This window comes from Trachinotus anak, unplaced genomic scaffold, assembly GCF_046630095.1.
Source record: "Trachinotus anak isolate AG129_WGS33_773 ecotype Australia unplaced genomic scaffold, CSIRO_AGI_Tana_v1 ptg000013l, whole genome shotgun sequence".
NCBI lineage: Eukaryota > Metazoa > Chordata > Actinopteri > Carangiformes > Carangidae > Trachinotus > Trachinotus anak.
In genome coordinates, this window is record NW_027273864.1 from 3383442 (window position 1) to 3402835 (window position 19394).

Consider the following 19394-nt stretch of genomic DNA (forward strand, 5'->3'; position numbering starts at 1 on the left):
TGCTCAACTTTCCTGTATCTCTCTCTCACTCTGCCTATAAAAAAATAAAGGCCTAAAAAGCCAGAAAATAATAAATCAGCTTATTCCATGAAAATGCTTCATTATTAGTGTGTCAGAAAGTTGCACTGGCCGCTACATGTTCTCTTTGACTCAGTCTCACATACACTGTCTTGCCTCTGCAAATGATTGATCACTAAATATGTTTTAATCTGAAAATGCACAATTTCCCTCTTTTTGTATGTTTTTTTTTTGTTTTGTTTTGTTTTGTTTGTTATGAATTACACCGTCCTGCTGGTTCAGGAAATAAAGTAAAAAAAAGTTTTAAAAAATAAATTGCATACTCAATATATATATATATATATATATATATATATATATATGTATATATATGTATATATTTGTGATCCACTGTTAAAGTGATAGTTGGGGTATTTGATGAAGGGTTGTGTGAGGTGGTCATGCATAGTCAGTGTGTTACCTGCAGTAGATTAGGATCAGTGCACTGCCTGTTAGGAGAGGCAGCGAGGAACACGGCACACCAGCAGAGTTGAAATGTCCGCCTCTTTAGAATATTTTCAGCGCTTTATCTTTCTGTCAAAACAAAGTGAAGTTTAGGTCTTCCTGATTCACTCAGCTGACCTGCGGCTGCAGCGTGATACTGTGCAGGCTGTAGGTGCGCTTGTGTGTAGGAATACTGTAGTTCAGTGGGTGAGGAAAATGTAGTACCAAAGGAAAGTGCTGTTTTGACAGGAAGGTAAAGGGCTGAAAATATTCTAAGTGAAGCGACCATTTAAAAGGATATTGGATTGTTTTCTGTGTGCGTCTTTTCTCTGCTGGCTCCACACACAGCCACACTTCGCTCTGCTACACAACACACAACACACTGACTATGCATGACTGCCTCACACAACCCCACATCAAATAACCCCCAAATATCACTTGAAGGATTTCTTGGAGGATTTAAATTGGAATTAATGCTCATGGGGCTGAATGCCTCCAACAGAGTAGGGAAGTCAAATGGTAAACTTGTGTTGTTGGATGTGATTGTGCATTTTGAAAAGAAGCTGGAGAAAGTTATCTGTTGTAGTACATGGTCCGTGAAACACAAATGAATAATTCAATAAAAATGAATAAAATATACTTTAAAATTGAACATTGATATTTAATGTTGTAATTAAATACATGAATCTGCAAGGGCCACTTTTTCTTTTAAGGCACTTTGGTTACAGTTTCAACAGTTAACAGATTCAGTTGCTCCACTCTACAATCACATGATGGTTGTTTCCTATCAGTCATCAGTGGGAGAGTAGTCAAACAAAAATACAGTTCATTCATTTAAACTGGTGCAAATTACATCAGCGTGCTGAGGAGCAGTTCCTTCATGTTACATTCAAAATGGGAAAATTTACTTTTCTTATCTGAAGTATGCTGTGATAGTATTAAAAAATGTATTCTGCATTGAGTCAGCACTCTCCTCATAAATCACCAAATGTTTTTGCAATAGCTGGGGCCTCTTTGAGGGGTCGGCCAAAGCGCCAGTGCCCATTGGTGAGAGCATCTAATTAGACTAAACCCACAGTGTTCCCCACCAAAATCATCCTTACTTCAGGGCTGAACCATTGTGGTTGTTCCTCGCATCCAGTCCTGTCCTGTTCTTATCTCAGCCTAATTTCCGTCAGCTGTTACCAGCCCTCACGGCTGTCCACCATGATGAGTAACTCCCACGTGACGAGCAGTAAAGTCCCAGACAGATGTGAGCATCTGTGTGTCAGTTTTGCACCGGTGCTGTTGCTCGCAGAGCTCTCCTGATATTAGCAGAAAATGTTCTGTCTCAGCGTGCAATTGTTTTGATGCTCATGTGCCCATCAGACTCAGGAGCTGTTGTTGCTGGAGTTAAAAGAGAAGACGGTTGGGAAAAAAAAAAAAAAAAAATCAATTCACAGAGAATGACTTTGCAAGGACTTTTTTTTCTCCCAGGAAAGAACAGAACATTTCATTGTGAAAGTAGGAAACTCAGAAAAAAACACTTAGAACGGTAACTTTCCTAGGCAGTGTGTGTATGTGTGTGTTTGCTGAAGTTTGAGGTCGTGACGAGTTGTGGAGTTGTGGACTGGCCTCAGTACTGTCAGCGGACCATGCCGGTCAGAAGCAGAGAGCAGGACAAAGTTGTCCAGAGGCAGCACATTATCTAATGTACCAGTCGTCATCAGTCCTCACTGGGGGACGGCTCAGTGACAAGTGGCTGCTTCTTCCATTATTCAGCCAGCTGCAGCAAATAGGTACCAAGAGATATATAGGTGGTTTATTTATGGCCAGCGCTCTATTCACACTGATGGCCCCTCCCTCCCCCCTGGACATTGCTCCCAGCCCGTAGGATAATATAAGATAAACTGTACAGCATCGGATGCAAAGCTGACCAGAAGCTGAAGGTGTTCTCACTAGAAAAACAACAACATTAAAGAAAGAAGAAAGAGGCAAAGATTAGAATATAAAAATATTGTGGATGGATGAGAATGGTTTTTTTCTGCCTCATATCATGACTCACCAGTTTCATGTCATGACTCCTTGTAGGGGTCGTGACCCTTAGGTTGAGAACCACCCTCCCAAACTTTACCAGTTAGAAACTTTACAGATTAGAAAACACTTTTTTGTAATGGTCATTGGTCAATGGCCATTGGGAAAGCACTGTGATGTCACTGTGGTGCCGGGCTGCCAGATTAGAAAACGCTCATATGGGTCGTCTTGGAAGGCCATGAAATACGATTAGATGTGAGGACTTGAAAAAACTTAAATCACCTCACAGTGCCGTAAAATAATCTACATCTAAAGTCTACTGTTAATGTTGTAGAAAAACATTGAGATTATTATTACAATGATCAAATCCTTTATTATACAGCACTGAGATTGGGGTCTCTTTTTCAAGACAGACCTGTGTACAAAAATAAACATGTACAGTTTATACATAGACAGATGCATAAATCCACAGGCATTTAAGGAAAGCATGTGTAAGTGTGATAATTAAAACATTAAATATAATCTTTTAAAATGTTCCAGGGAAATAAGAGAATGTAACTTCATATTTTTTTGGAGCTCGTTCCATTTGTAAGCAGTATATTTTTTCAGTTCAGTGTGAGGAAGAGGTAGAGCTAAATTTAAAATGTCCTGTGACCTGACATTGTAAGTGCTGAATGAAATGTAACCAGAGAGCAGAGGTAACTAGGCAGCAGAGCTTTATAAATACACAACAAACAATGCTGCTCCGCTCTGTTTGTCAGGGAGGACCAGCTCACCTTTTCATACAGGCTGTCAGGGTGAGTGAATAAAGTGAGGATTCTCTGAAGTCTGAGGCGAAACACCATCATTGTGTATTTGTATTTAAAATCAAGGTAAATCATTTATGACTGTAGCATTTATGATATTGGAGGGTGAGAATGTGAGCTGGCTTAGCCCTCCAGAGTGTGAGGTCATATTTGTACATGTTGGACCTGGCAACCTCGCCTGCCTACAAGACTTAGCAAAGCTGTCAGCAATCAACAATCATTGCACCTGGTTGTAGGTCAGTCAATAGTTTCTGCATCTAACTCCCTCTAAAATCACACTGTTGATTTTACATGGCTAATTATTATTATTGATAACACCATTACTTGTAGTATATACAGCTGTTCCTGGTGTTTCTCTCTCTTCTTCCTCTCTCTCCTCCCCCCAGCCCCCTCTCTGTCCTCTTAAACCTCACCGGTTTAAGAGGACACCCCCACCCTGAGCCCAGCTCTGTTGGAGGTTTCTTTCTGTTAAAAGGGAGTTTTTCCTCCCCCCGTCTCCAAGCGCTTCTCTTTGTGGGAACTGTTGGGTTTTTCTCTATAATAAAGTAAGGTCTCGACCTGACCCTGAAAACTGCCTTGAGATAATGTATATTATGATTTGGTGCTATACAATAAAATTGAAATTGAATTGAAATGAATTGAATCATCCGAGTTCTGATTGCAGCTCTACCTTAAGCTGCAGTATGTAACTTTCCTCTAATATTTTTGACTCAAATATGCATAAAAATGTGGAGAGGTGCTGTGATCCTCAGGAGGGCCTGGCAGTAGTGTAGAGATTTTCCTTCTGACCAATCAGAGAAGGTCAAAGCTCCCACTTCCTGCGTTAGCTGAGACAGCAAACACAACATGGATGTAGGTGGGGGCCTGGGCGGAGTAGGGAGATTAAAGTGTGGGAGGAGCAGAGTGATTTGCACTAGCTTGATTTTTTTTTTTGCTTTGATCACAAACCTGAGATTGATATCAATGTTCTGAACCTCAGTATTGGAAAGAACAAACAAATGATTTAAAAATGAACTGCTATTAGTGTGACACTGGGTTTAGACAGGTGTATAGTAGAGACCCCACCCTGAGCTTATTAAAGGAAAATCTGTAGCCTACAAGATGGACGCTATCAAATGACAGTTTTCACAGATATTAAACAGGTGTCTTTTCTATCTATCACCCAGTTGGCTGCAGAATGTGTCAAATGAACAATAAACAAATGATTTAGGTTTGTTTATGTTTCTTTTTGTTTGTTTGTCAGCAGGATTACGAAGAAATTACTGAATTTATTTGCACCAGACCTGGTGGAAGGGTGCGGCAGGGGCCAGGGTAGATGACATGAAAATTTGGCGCAGATTAAAGGTTAAAGAGGTTTGAGCCAGGAATTTTCCTAAACATGGCAAGATGGGACATTTTTCAACATTTTCTCAGTTTCTCAGGAAATAATCCTTGGATCTTGCTGTAAGAAAATCAGACGTTTTAACAGCATTGAGATCTATAGACAATAATATATAATAGATAATACTCTGGATCTGACAGACGTGTAGGGTTGTTTGACCTTGGTAGAGGTATACGCTCTAGTGACTGACGTTCTAGTTATTATTATATTGCGGATCACTGCTGCCTGTTAATTGATTGAATTACCTGATACAGGGCATCAAACTGCTGCCAGTGTCCATGCGCTCTCTCTGTCCGAGTCTGTTCGGATTCTGAACACATTTTTGTTGCGGGTCTGTTGGGGTCGGATCTGGTCGTTCTCAGGTTCCCCTCAGATCGCCTCTCTCTCTTTGAAAATTATTTTATACATGTCAGGTTCATGTCGGGTTTCCACGGGTCCATGAGGACCTCTTGCGTATAGGCTGAACACAGCACTTATTCCTGAGCAAAATCCCAAAGATCATCACTTTGTTCTCCCTTTAGAGACTTCAGTGGTAACTATGCTAAGATATCTGCACTCTGAGCAGCTTTGACCTGTTTGTTTCAGTGTTACGTGCAGTACTGTCATTTATCTGTTAAAACATGTATCGTTGGCAGTCACGGGAACTTCACAGATTTGAACTGGCAAAGTCATTGAAGCTAAAGAGTTAGATAACAGAATGTAATTCTAATCTGCTTCCTCCTGTCTCGTGTTTCCTTCCTGTTCATATCTGTTCTCCACAGCCTCTGTTGGTGCCTCAATTTACTCTCCGGCCGCAGCCTGGTACATTCTGATCGTCTGCCTGCCTCTCTCCTCTCTCCCTCTCTCTCTCTCCTCCTCTTCCTCTCTCTGCTCCCTACCTGGCACTGAGCTCTGTGTGCTGATTCAGCCCTTTGTGATAATACATATATGAGAGTTCCCGGCCCTGATTTGAAGGCATTAAAATGCTGCGGGCAGTGGACAGAAGTAATCTCTTTTTTTTTTCAGCTCAGTGGGAGTTGGTGGCTGACGGAACCCCTCACCGCTGTTCGGTGCAACACAGTTGATGCTGCAACAGAAACAATGGCATTGCCCAGTCATCACTTGCTGTCTGGTTTTGAATGAAACTGTCCTGCTGTGTTTTCTTAAACTTCATCAAATGTGCATAATGAATCGCTTCACTGTGCCTCTCTCTCTTTATGTTGCAGGCGACACGCCTCATTGCCTGTAGAAGTCTCAGAGATCCCTCTAAACCTAATTGCCCCACCGTGTAGAAGAAGTTACCCCTGTCGCAAATGGAAGTCAGCATCTTTTGGGTAAATCGAAGGGTTTTTTTTGGTTTTTTTTTAAAGTCACATTTTCTTCATCAGACCACAATCCTCTAAACCCATTTCCTGACACTCTATCTCATCGCACCAGTTCCTGTCCTGGTGCTGCTTTATAGCATCACACTGTTTATCAGCCTGCTTAAACATCTAATCCTTGATCTCCCCATTCCCCATGCTGCTGTTGAGTGTTTCTTTGTTTGTCAGTCTTTTCCTTTCACTCATGAAGACTTCCACCGCCTACTGTGCTGGAACTGGTAGGTGGCCTCCTCATCCTCCAAATCCACTCAGATAGAAAATGAACAACCTAACCCATTACAACCACACAAGTGAAGTAGAAGCACAGTAAGGAAACCAACTATTTTCGGGAATAGAGCAGGCAGAACAGACCCCTGTGAAGTCACATCTCCTCCTTGCAGTCCCTCTAATGTTCAGCGTTACTGAACATTAGAGTTAAGGGCTGAAATAGTTGAAGGATATCTTAGAAAAATGAGTGACAAGCTTTGCTGCACTGCTACAACTTTGTAGATTATAGCGAGCAGCGTGTTTGCATAAAGCATCTTGCGGCACATACAGCACAGCACAGTAATGCCCTGCCTGGCTGTCCATGCAGTCCTCCTGTCTCTGGATGCCTTTACTTGGAGTTCATTACAGCTGCTCAGCGAGGCCCTACGAGCTCTCGGCAAATGAGGAGAGATGGGGAGAGATGAAAACCCTGAGAGCGTTGAGCAGTGGGACACAGGCTTCAAAAGCTTCATGGCAATTTCAAAGGGTTTTTATTCTTGACGCCTTGCTCGCTGTATCTATCAAACATCCAGCGCCGAGCATGAGAGCGATTTTTAAGGCAGGTTTGTTGGGGGGGGTGGGGGGGGGGGGGTGGATACAAAAACCTCACACTGTAGGCTTTTAGCTTTTGGAGGAATAAGATGGTTAAAATCCTGATGTGTTGTTTGCTCACCAGTTAGAAGAACGAGTGCTTAACACCTGTGATTACAGTGAGGTCTTGAGCTGTCCCACTCTATTAGGAAATATTTGCCAAAGAACATGAAAAACAAGCGCACATCAATTACAGTTGCCCAGGGAGTTGTGTTCTGAATTACGTTTGGGTCAAGCTGGAACTTACAATAGGAGGAGGTAGGTGTGTGGATTGGATAATGAATGTAATTATGTAAAACCCCTGAGAGGCACAGAGAAAGTGACACATTGGTGCAGGTAAAATCACACTGAAGCAATATGCTGCTGCACAATGAAGCAGCTTTAGAGACTGATTATAGGGCAGTTTTATTTGTCAGATAGAAAATGTAAGGTGTCAGCAGCAGGAAAAGGTAACGCAGGAGATACGTCTCTTCTTCTGGGCTTTCCTGGTCTTTAATGTGTGATCCTGCTCTTTACTAAACTTAACATTGCTAAATTCACTTTTATTAAAGACATTGTAATATCTCCGTAGCGCCTTGACAGAAGTTCTTGAAAATTGGTGCAAACATTCACTTGGACTCAAAGATGAACTGATTAGATTTTGTTGGTCAAAGGTCGCAGGTCACGTTGACCTCACAAAACACGTTTTTTTTTTTTTTTGGCGTAAACCAAGAATTCATAGACTAATTTGGAAGCCACTGAACACAAGTTTCTAATTGGATAAAATTATCATGTGATGACATTTTATATCAAAATGGCGAAAGGTGAATTTCACTGTGACATCATAATGTTCTGCAAAAACACCTCTGCCTGTATCAATGCTATCAGCATTGTAACTCAGGAACAGAAGAAGGGGAGATTGTGGCCATGTTTCCTGCAACTTGACTGGTTGGCGGATGCATCCAACGACAAGGCGGTAATTCTAGTTCTTATGGGTTTTTAACCAAATACCAATGAGGGTAACTACAGACTTTCAAATCCTGTCCACATAGACTGTTCATGTGGTTGTCTTCAGCCTTTGTATTTGTCTCTGACCAGTGGTGTGGGGACCAGATCACTTCAGTTTGTGCTCCAGTGGATGGTGTGAATCTGTGTAAATGGCTTTCCTGTAAACCACAGTATCAAGTTCATCCATGTACACCCTGTCTACAAAGGTTGATACTGGTGAACCTGTGGTGCTGTCATGTCTCTCCTTGTACTTGAAATATGTGGCCTTGAAGCAAAGATCCAATAAAGAGCACACCTGGTCTGGGTTAGGTTTCCTTTTTCTTCTGCCTGCACAGCTGATGTCATCGTTACAAATGCTCTCATCAGCTTCCAGTTTGAATCAATGACATCTGCAGTCAAAGTCCCTTAAGTTTTGTATGTGATGTATAGTGTCGCTAGGTAGAGTTGCAAAGATTGTAGCTAACTCTTTGCAAATGTTGCGTACGTTTAGCGGGTTGTGCAGAAATGTAGATTCTCTGACACAGAGGCAAAGGTGTAGTATAGATAGTTGTCTATAGTATCTGCAGTATGTCTGTTGGGTATTCTGTTATTTGTTGTGTTGGCTTTTTGAGCATTTCATTAACATTAAGGCGGGGGTATTCCTGAACTCAACGAAGTCATGTCTCATCGGCCTGCACCATATGAGGTAAATCTGCAGTGTGCAGTGTGCATTAATGTTGTATTTATCTTATTTCATCAATACAGTGCAGCTTAGCCACTTCTTCACTGATACTCGATATTATTATTTTTAAAAAAGAATAAAAGTCACACAAGATTAGAATAAACAGAATTGGTTTCTAGAGCAGCAGCAATGTTTACAGCAGGGAAGTCACTGTATATAAACTCACTAATGTACAGGCTTGTGTCGGATTCAGACAGAAATGTGCAGCCTGAGACACACTCTGTTTTCATCACTAAAACGGTCACTTCTTGTCAAAGTCCTCAGTATTCAGAGTACTCCACCAGTTCAGCATTACACTTCTATAACATCTCTGGAGTCAAAATGGACATTTAAAAATTCATCAAAAAAAAAATTCATCAAAATTGAGTAGTACCAGCATTCGTCTTCAGAGGTCTGGTAACTCACTTGAGTTCCCCTTTCATTGCCATGCTTTCAGAAAGTTACACATGCTGTCAAAGTGTGCACAAACGACCTGAGATCCAAGATCCAAATGGCTGAAAGACAACCCAATACGAAATGCAGCTGACCCAATAGAGAGAATAGCAATAATAATGTGTTTGGAACAAATGTCACAAACTAATAACAAAAAATAATTTAAGTAAAAATAATTGAAAGTCCGATAGGAAGTGAAGTATATAAATCCTCCTTCAGCAACTATGAGACACTGTAGCCACAAGGGTGACGGGCATTTTTTTAACATATGCCACTGATTTTCCGCTCATTATGTTGTACCCAGAGATTAAACGAGATACAAACACAACACCCAACCCAACCTGATTCATCCAAATTATATTTGTATAATTTGGCCATGGACAGATACTTGGTTAACAAGAACACATGATCAAAGAACCTCTCGGAACCAAGTCCCAAACCCAGGACCTGAGTCAGGTCTTGGTTCCTTAGAACTGAAGGAACCAGTGTAAACCTTCCTCAGCTTGTAAAGTTCTTTGTCTGACAGGTTCATTCGCCATGTGTTCTTGTTGTCCTTGTTAAGCATCTAACATCTCTACCTCGGTGTGTCTGTTGTGTTCTTCGTTTAGGAAAGCAAAGATGCTAATTCTGCTCTTGACTTGCAGAATAAGCTGTTCACGTTTAATGAAGTCTGACCACCTCTGAGTTGTTGCCCCAGGTCGTTGCAACACCAACCTGTAATGCAGTTGATATTGGTGGTGAAATGGAATTGTCTCATTTGTTTATTGTGTAGTTTTTCAGCCCTCTGCAAAAGTCTTGAAGGGTGAATGTGTAGGAAGAGGTTTATCCAGTCCATATGGTTTGCCTTTTTGCATATGGCCCATGCACATTGCTCTTGTGTGACCCTCTATTTACATCTGCATATATAACCAGGTCTCAGATACAGTATCTTTTATAAGACTGTTAAATATGTATATCGTTGGGTGGCTAACTCTTTTGAGTATCATGCCAGAGGAATTTAATCTTGTATGACTTTGCATCTGTTTCATGTTCAGTTGGAAGTGAGTCATTTGAATGACTTAGGAGGAAAAGTATGGATAGTGTGCTGTCAGGTCCAGACTCCACCAGGATAAAGGAAGAAATAATCTGCAGTTTTTTCACCCTTGTCTTTCAGGACTTTTCTCTGTGTCTGTTTCGAGACAGAAATCATCCTGTCGGTCGGAAGTTGCTTAATTCAGTCCACGGAATGCCTGATGCAACAAAATATTAATTTGCCCCTGGCTCGCGTTGGTATTTTTTTGTTGAGATGCATATAGAGCAGCTGGTTTACTCAACCCACGATTCCCTCGACAAATGGCTGCGCTGCTACGTTCACGTGAGATGGGAGGGGTATAGCACTGTGTGTGTGTCTGTGGCATGGCTTCAGTTATTTTTGGCGCTTGACTCAGGATTTTAAAACAGGAACGATGAAGGAGACAGTAATGTTTGGCTAGGTTTAAGAAAAAAAAGCACCCCAGGGTTCTGCAGTTGCATCTGGGGACTTAAAAAATGTACATTTTGTTGTTTTTGTGTGTGAGATCAGCATGCAGGCTTTGTCAGGGTAAAGTTAGCCTCACACCACTCAGTCAGCTGTGCCTTCATTTCATAGAGGCACACTTTGGTGTTGACTGGCTCTCTGATGCATCTGTTCCCTCCCAAATCATTCAACTTGTCAGTTACTTATGTTTCCATCCTGTACTTTCTCTGTCTGTGTCGCACCAACAGTTGTTGTCCATGTATGCAAAAAATAAAACAAATACAGCAACTTGTCATTATCGGCCTGCTCTGAGATTGTAACAGTAGCAGGGTGTGAAGTGGGATTTACTGATCTCTGCACCCACAGTGTCTGATTATGAAGCCACAGTTTCTGTTCTGTTCAGCAGTTATTGTTTTGTTTGTAATTAAAATCATGTTCACTTTTCTGCGCGAGACCGGAGCTGAGAAGAAAACAAAAAAAAAAAAGTTGCAGATCCTCCTTGCATCTGTGCGATTGTTTGGGGTTGTGACGTAGCATTCAGCACATGCACATGGGTGGGATTTATAAATAACCACAATGCCTGTCATTGGAGCTGGGGGAATATTTATAGATTTCCGTGAATACTCTGTCCCAGTTACATTCATTTGAACACAAGCAGACAGAAATACACTCTCTTTCACCCAAGTGGGTGGCTTTTACTGAACTCTTTTGCACTGTTAAATGCTTACTACATAATGTCTGTTTTGTTTCCCGCTGTTGTTGTTACTTTATACAGTACTCATGGGATTGGAGTTCTAGTGCTGTTGGATAATCTGAACACTGTAAAAATTGTATTTTAATTCTAAAGGGGCAGTGATTGTTTCAGTTCAGTTCAGTTCAGTTTATTGCTCTGGCTATGAAAACAGTTGTGTACCTGCTGTGGCTCTGGAGGAGCTTTCCACAGTCTGAGCAAACACAGGTATCTCCACTTGTTCTTGGAGTACTGTTGGTGCTGATGGTGTGTAGGTGTCTGCAAAAACCTGCATTGTTGTCTTGTCTTGATCGCTGTTGTACGTGGGCTTTTTATAGTGGATATTGGACAGTGGACAGACTGGTCAGGGCTCCAGATGTGAGGGGACAGTTCTAGGCTCTGATGGAGAAATGTGACTCCAAAGTTTCCCCATGTTTGTGTCGTCTTAGCTGGCTTGTTGGCATTAGTCTGACATGAGACCATGTTCAGAATCGTCTGGATTGGTTCAGACCTGGAGGCTGTGTGAACCTCACAGCGTCACAGTGAGCTGAGGTCGTCTGCAGAGCTGTATGTAGCCTCAGGAGCCCAGCTGGAATCTGATGGACAGTAAAAACCTGGAAATCTGCTCCTGCTTGTTAAACCATGACATCTCATTAACCGTAAAACATGTCATGCTGGTTCACTGTGTTAGATCGGGCCCTGAAAGTCATGTAATGAGTAATTTAAGTAATTATTTTTGCTGTTAAGTAATCATTGATGTAATCACTTTTCAATGAGTAATATATAATAAACATATCATTACATTTTTAAGTAACTTACCCAATGCTGCTAAAGAAAGACACCGCTGAGTTGCATCGTGGGAACTGTAGTATCCAGGGTGTTTGAGCTAACTTGTGATCACAGGTCAGGAGATCTCTGCTTCTGCTGCCTCACTTTTGAATGTTTTTAATAAACCTTCTTTGCACGTTCCCCAACTTTGTGCAATACTGAACTGCCTGAGTGCTCCTATTAGTTCTGTGTAGTTTGGTGACTGTGTACAACACCGTTATTCCTAAAGTCTTCAGTGGTACAGCATTTACCACCTCATCCTCTAAATCAGCTTGTTCAGGAAGCATGAGAATGCGATTTTGGGTAACAACAAACAAGTGTCATGTGTTTTCATGAAAAGATGCTTCTCTTTCTGCCAGGGAGATAATAAGTGTGATGGATGCAAGTATGCTGCTCTGTTCCTGCTGAGGACTTTACAGTGAGGTGAGCCAGCTGTCCAGGCATCGCTGCACACTCAGCTGAGCCCTGATCGAGACCGCCCGCTGGACTCAAACACTGCCTTCCACTTCCACAAGACATTTTATTGTTTTGTACTAGTTTTACCAGCTGCAACAGCATGGCAGCTTTGTTTGTGAGTCTGTGTATGTGTGTGTGTATGTGTGTGTGTGTCATCATGGCAAAATGGTCCTGGAGTCCTTGTGGACAGATGTTGTTGCTGCAACAGTGTCTCAGTTGTGCGATCAGGACACTTTCCAGGTGTGCAGTTAAGATCAAAATGAAGGCTGAGTTTGAATATGGGTGTGGTTCCACCCTCAAGAGTTCTCAGGGGTCAGAAGGTCAACATGTTGACGGGCATAGCGGCTGATGGGACCATCATCAGATGGTCTGTAGTTTGTTTTGCTCTTATTGTTGCTTCGTTTCCATCAGAATAAAACATGCGGACTGTAGTTGGATAATAGATAACTGCTTTACTGCAGCCGTATCATTAACTCCCCACATCCTCACTAGAATAGAAAAAGGGGGCCACTTTGTTTGTGCTCTTAAAGTAAGAAACTAATGAGCATCCTTGATTTCTACTAATAGCTTCATTTGTATTATCTCAGTTGTTGGCTCCCTGTCTGCTAATTTCCCCCCAATCTTCCAGACCTCTTGTCTCCCGTATCAGAGCGAGCTGATGTATGACGTACAGGGACCATGCAGACTAGTGCGCCTTCCCCTGGGCCACAGCCGCCAATGATGGGGGGCAGACGGGGAAGGAGTGCTAATTCATCACTGTTAAAGGCTGGGTAATAGGCCTGCACCAGTGGCTGGGCTGTCACAGGACTGCCGCCTCCAAAAGGCAGTTAATTAACTTTCCATCGGCTGTGAGAGGACGCATGGGTATGTGTGAGCTCGGCTGACTGTCGTGGATGCAGCCTGTGGAGCGTGTATATGTGAGGTCCACTCCTCTGCCCTGCTGGGAGGCTGAGCTCACCGGCAGGAACCACACTGGGAGTTTCTGGAGGACAAACTGCCACTCTGTCAGTTTACACCTGGATCCACACAGATGAATGCCCAGATTATTTGCATAATGGTTCTCTCAGCTTCCCTCTGTGTGTACTTTCAGGGCTTTAAAAAAAATCAGTTTTACTGAGGATAAAAGCGCCGTGTTTCTCTTTGTCTCATCACCAAACTCCACAGGACTTTGCATCAGATTTCAGCGCTCGGCACCACCATTCAGGCTTTTATTTTACTGCACTTCAGTTTGTTTGGCTGTGAACACCAACAGATTGTCTGTGTTTGTTCTTGTACAGATTAATGAAGATCTCGAGGCAACATGACCCTTGATTCTTTGTAGTCAATAACTTGATTCTTCTGTCAAACCAGTTTTAAGCCGAAAATATGATCCCATCAACTCTCAAATAGCAGCAACTTTTGGTTCCACTCTGCAGGAAGTGCTAAGCCATTTATACCCTGCACAAATATTACACACTGCACACAGTCTTGCACATGCCAGTGGACCCACGATGCAGCATTTAACTGCTGCTATTTAAAATCCTAAAACCATTGCAGTTCACCTTCAGGAGGCATTTACATGGGACATTTGCTGCTCATCAAACTGGTGGACGAGACTGAGTCGAAACCATTTATAATGCATTGTTGCAGACTGGTCTTGCAACCTTTTAAAGCAGAGTTTGGCCTAAAAACAGACTTGAGCCCATGGTCACACGCTGTGTGGTGGCAGACGCTTCAGTAATAATGTTTCCCACATTTCTAGTTCTCCCAGCGGGACATGGTCGATCCTCCTGTGAAAAGATGCTGTGTAAGTCTCAAGTAAATGAAGTTTGTTTGTCGACTTGTTTAAAACCTTTTTAATTGACTAAGTTGAAATATTTTCAGGCAGATCTTCGATGCGCGCTCAGTCCTTCTCTGCTGTCATAGTTTACAGTAACCCTGGCTGATTAGTTCAGTTTACTGTACAGTGCAGCACCACCACTCATCCCAGCTGAAGCACTGCTCTGCATTTCAAAGACTTAAACTCTATAATGAATAGCTCCTTTGGTGATTGCCATCACTCTGACTTCACACTCAGAGAAGATGAAAGTGAGCGAAGAGATTAGGTTTGTGTGTTTTTTTTCTCCCCTGAAATGACCCTTGTGTCTCTTCAGAGACGGTTTCCACTGAATGGAATCAGTGTTTTTCACTTCATCATCAAGATCATCTTTTTTTCGAGTTGAAACCCACCGAGCAGCAGCTCCCAGCTCCTCCTCCCTCCTCCCTCTCTCCCTCTTTGTGATGTGCAGAAGCCAATCGATGGTGAATTTGGCTCTGCTGGATAGTTTTTCCTCGCTCCTCTTGGGACTTTTCAGTATTGAAATAGACTCTTCGGGCTGGGGTTTGGCACAGCTGATAAATGTGAGGGTGTTTTCAGAGTGAACTGCACTGCTGGCCGCCAGCAGCAGCAGCAGCAGCAGCAGCGACATTGATCCCCCCACATTCTCTTCATTAGCCCCAACCAGATGACATAGAAACTGCTCCACATCAAAAGAGCCACATGAAATCAAACTCCGCAGTGTGTTGCCCACTAGACTTTTAACAAATGCCCAGCTGGTGTTAGTGACACAATATGTTCACCACCCATGTTGAATTAGTTGATGCCCAGTTACTTTTGATCAAAGCAAAATGAGTTAACCACCTAAGAATTGTCACTTTTCTCCATTTAATACTGCAGTTAGCAGGACTTTAGAACAGCTGTTACCCCAACACTGACCAGGAGAGTAATAACTTACTGAGGAGAGGATCATGGACATTTTCACTTTCACTGTTTTCTGCTCTTAGTTTTTTTTACATGGGTGTAATAGAAAAAGCAATTTCCTTTTTCCCTTTTGACACATCAATTCATTCTTCATTTGTAACTTTATTACCACTGCTATGACTCCAGTCCAGTCCTGATATGATATAATGGCAAAAAGATGGTAGTTCATCCTCACAGTCTGTATTTAACAAGCTGACTTGGATTGAAGAAGTAACTTTTTAAACTGTTATTTTAAACAGGGAGGAGTTATCATCCAAACTGGCACATGCTCACATTATAATTGTTCTCTTTGTTTGTGCATTAATACGTTTGTCTTGGCAACGCTGCTTCTTGACTGTGGGTTCGGACAGCTACCGTCAGCATCACTTCAAGGTCTGCAACTTTTCATTTCTCCCGTTGTCTGGAAGCAGTTTGTAATTTGAGATTCGGGGCCATCTGGGAGGGTAGAGGGTGAAATGTAATCCCAGAGTATTCACTGCCTCAGTTTCAGCACAGCTTTGGGAACAGAGCAGTGTATTGGATTTTCCTGTGGGCATGGTGTGTTATTTTCTCTGATGCTGGGGGAGAGCCAGACATTGTCCACGAGACTCAGATGGCGGATGGCGGTGTTTGCCGTTTTTGAATGTGGTTAGCATCGACAACAGAGTCCCCTCATCCTTCTCTAAAGCAGCATGTAGAATCTATAACCTCCAGCCGTGCTCAGTGAGCTGCTGGTCAGTACAGATGCAAGGCTCCTTTAATGTCTCCTCTCCTCACTCTGGCCATACCTACACAAAACCTCAGAGTGATACTGTTGTGCTGATTAGAAGCTCTGTTTTCCTTTATAGTGGCCATTAGCTGCATCCTGCCAACGCCCTCCCCTGAGATGCGCTGGCTGAAGATGAAATGATCCCAAACTATGTTGGTTTGCAAGTTTGAAAGTGAATGGCTGTGAATCAGGGTGTTACTATTTATAGAATAAAACTAGTCATGCTGAGAACCAAACCTGCTCTAAAAACATGAACAATGAAGCAAGCGGTTTATTAAATGTTTCCACGGGTGGCACCTGCTTACACGTGTCGACAGGTGCCAGCATCAGCAGAATTGAAGACATTCATTAAGGTACGACATGTTGCATTTCAACATCAACAAATCATTACCACGTTAATTTGGACTCATTAGTTTAATTATTGTAAACAAACAAGACTATTGCCAAGAACACAGCCTGTGCCACTGGGATGAAGTTTTAATGGCTGGATTGCTTTTTTTTTTTTTTCCGTTTTGCAGGCAATGATCGACTTCTTTTTCAACAGCATGTTTTCAGCCTAACATTATTTAACCTGCTCTATCAGGATATTAGATTTGAAAAGTGAAATTATGTGATTAGATTAGATAACTCTAACCTAGTTTGGATGCCCATCCACAGTGACAAATAATAATAGAGAGCCAAGTCAGACAGGTCACAGGAGGCAGCATATGAAAACCATACTGCCACTACATTAGCAACACTAACACACAACTGTTCTTACAGGACATTAGTCTCACACACACACACACATTACAACTGTAAATAAAAGGCCACCATCAGTGATGCACTTGAAAAAGGGGCCAGTTGATACAAGTATTAAATATGAAATGAAAAACACGAGTAAGAGTCGAAAGCCATGCTAACTGCTCTGTGAAGCTCTGCTTAGGAACAGCATTTTACACTAGTATCCGCATGCTAACATGCTCACCATGAAAATGCTAACGTGCAGATGCTAACAGGCTCAGTGGCGCTGAACACAAAGTGCAGCTGAGGCTGCTATGAATGTTCACAACATGACACAAGAATGTGTGTGTCAGAAGTTGTGCCAGTCCATCTAATAGATGTTGAGATTTTTTCACAAAAGGAATCTCTGGAGGGATTGTCAGCATGTCTCCGAGGTCCTGAGGATTCATCCTCTGGACACCAGGGTAACAAATGTCATGGCGATCAGTTGTCAGCTGATCACCAAATGATTCATTCTCTGAAGACTGTGAATGTTTGACTCACACTGCCATGCCACTAGCATGGCTAGAAATGAACAAATGTAACAGCTATCCATGTGAAACCAAACGTGAAACATTATGCTTCTCACGTTCAGCCACGTTTACCCAAAACACAACAACAATGCATTAGCCTCAAAACAGGAAACACAAACCAGACTGTGGCTCTTCAAACACAGCATTCACATTTTCTGACTGTTCAGTTTCATATCAGTATGAACCCCCAGATATTTGTATCTGCTGATTTTGAAAGTTGTTGATACTTTAATTTCCTGAAGGTCAGTGAGTAGCTGCTTCATTTCACTAATAGTAAAGTCACACCAGCTGGAAGATCTGCCCTCCTGGTCTCTGTAGGTCTGCTCCTTGCTGTTTAGTGTGAGGCCTACATGGACAGAATTATGAGAACCTTTCTGAAGGTGACATGACACCTTGTTATGCCTTCCATCAGCTGTGTAAGTGGTTATTAAAAAAAATAACAATACATTTCCCTGAGGAGCTCCTGGTTTAGAAAATGGCATGCCCATTATCCAAACAATTGTGAAGCTGTGGAAATGCATCACCAAAACATTACACTTTCCTGTACTAACGGCTCTGTGGAAAAGTCATGTCTGTCAAATCTGGCTAAAAACTTCTCCAGCACTGTAATGTCTCTGATCATGTAGCATCATCTTCCCTGTGACAGGACACAGGGTGTTTTGGATATATGCTCATAATTTGGAGAAACACGGCTTCACGTGGGCTAAATGTATCTGTTCTAGAAAATTAAATTGTGGCCTAATTCAGGATGATCATATCTAACTATAACTAATGAAGACAGGAGGGAATATAATGTTTAAAGTTCCTCTCCAGACATGTTTTAAACTATGTAAAAATCCACTGCTATGATAAATATTTTGTTTATGTTGACAGCTGACAGAGCAGAGAGTATGATGAAGAGGAAGAGGAGGAGGAAGCATCAGATAGACTCAGCCTTGTGTTTGAGCCTCAGTCACACCCAGACTCAGATGAGGAGTCTGTTGAGACCAGAATCAGAGACTAGCAGACGAATCAGAATCAGAATCAGAATCAGAATCAGTTTTATTGCCAAGTATGTTTTCACATACAAGGAATTTTTTCTGGTGATTGGTGCAATTGATCAGCAACAGTGGGGCTCTCTAGCCTTGTTGATGAGGCTAATAGCAGATGGGAAGAAGCTATTTTTGTGGCGAGAGGTTTTGGTCCTGAAGGACCGCAGCCTCCTGCCAGAGGGGAGTGTCACAAAAAGTTTGTGTCCAGGGTGGGAGGAGTCAGCTACAATCTTCCCTGCACGCCTCAGAGTCCTTGAGGTGTACAGGTCCTGGAGGGACGGAAGATTGCAGCCAATCACCTTCTCCGCAGAGTGGATGATACGCTGCAGTCTGTTATTGTCTCTCTCCGTGGCAGCAGCGTACCAGATGGTGATGGAGGAGGTGAGGATGGACTCAATGATGGAGGTGTAGAAGTTCACCATCATAGTCCTTGGCAGGTTGAACTTCTTCAACTGCCTCAGGAAATACATCCTCTGCTGAGCTTTTTTGATGAGGGAGCTGATGTTCAGCTCCCATTTGAGATCCTCTGTGATGGTGGTACCCAAGAGGCGGAAATGCTCCACGGTAGCCACGGGGGAGTCGCACAGGGTGATGGGGGTGGGTGGGGCTGGGCTCTTCCTGAAGTCCACTATCATTTCCACTGTCTTCAGAGCGTTTAGCTCTAGGTTGTTCTGCCTGCACCAGGTCACCAGACGGTCAGTCTTCCACCTCTAGGCAGACTCATCGCCATCAGAGATGAGTCCAATGAGAGTGGTGTCGTCTGCAAACTTCAGGAGCTTGACAGACTGATGGCTGGAGGTGCAGGTGTTGGTGTACAGGGAGAAGAGCAGAGGAGAAAGAACGCAGCCTTGCGGGGATCCAGTGCTGATGGTCTGGGAGTCAGACACATGCTTTCCTAGCTTCACGTGCTGCCTCCTGTCAGACAGGAAGTCGGTGATCCACCTGCAGGTGGAGTCAGGCACGCTCAGCTGGGAGAGCTTGTCCTGCAGCAGA

General features: G+C 42.7%; 1 protein-coding gene across 3 annotated transcripts in view; it reads left to right on the forward strand.

Moving 5' to 3' along the window:
- The window catches only part of iqsec1b (IQ motif and Sec7 domain ArfGEF 1b), a 202997-nt gene that overhangs the window by 62275 nt on the left and 121328 nt on the right, over nt 1-19394 (forward strand). For 2 of the 3 annotated variants that reach the window (XM_071495639.1, XM_071495640.1), the window contains exon 3: nt 5907-6014. The exons of the other annotated variant lie outside the window; for it this stretch is intronic. In XM_071495639.1, the coding sequence (XP_071351740.1) occupies nt 5907-6014 (108 nt within the window). The remainder of the gene's footprint in view (nt 1-5906; nt 6015-19394) is intronic. 3 annotated transcript variants of the gene reach the window in all.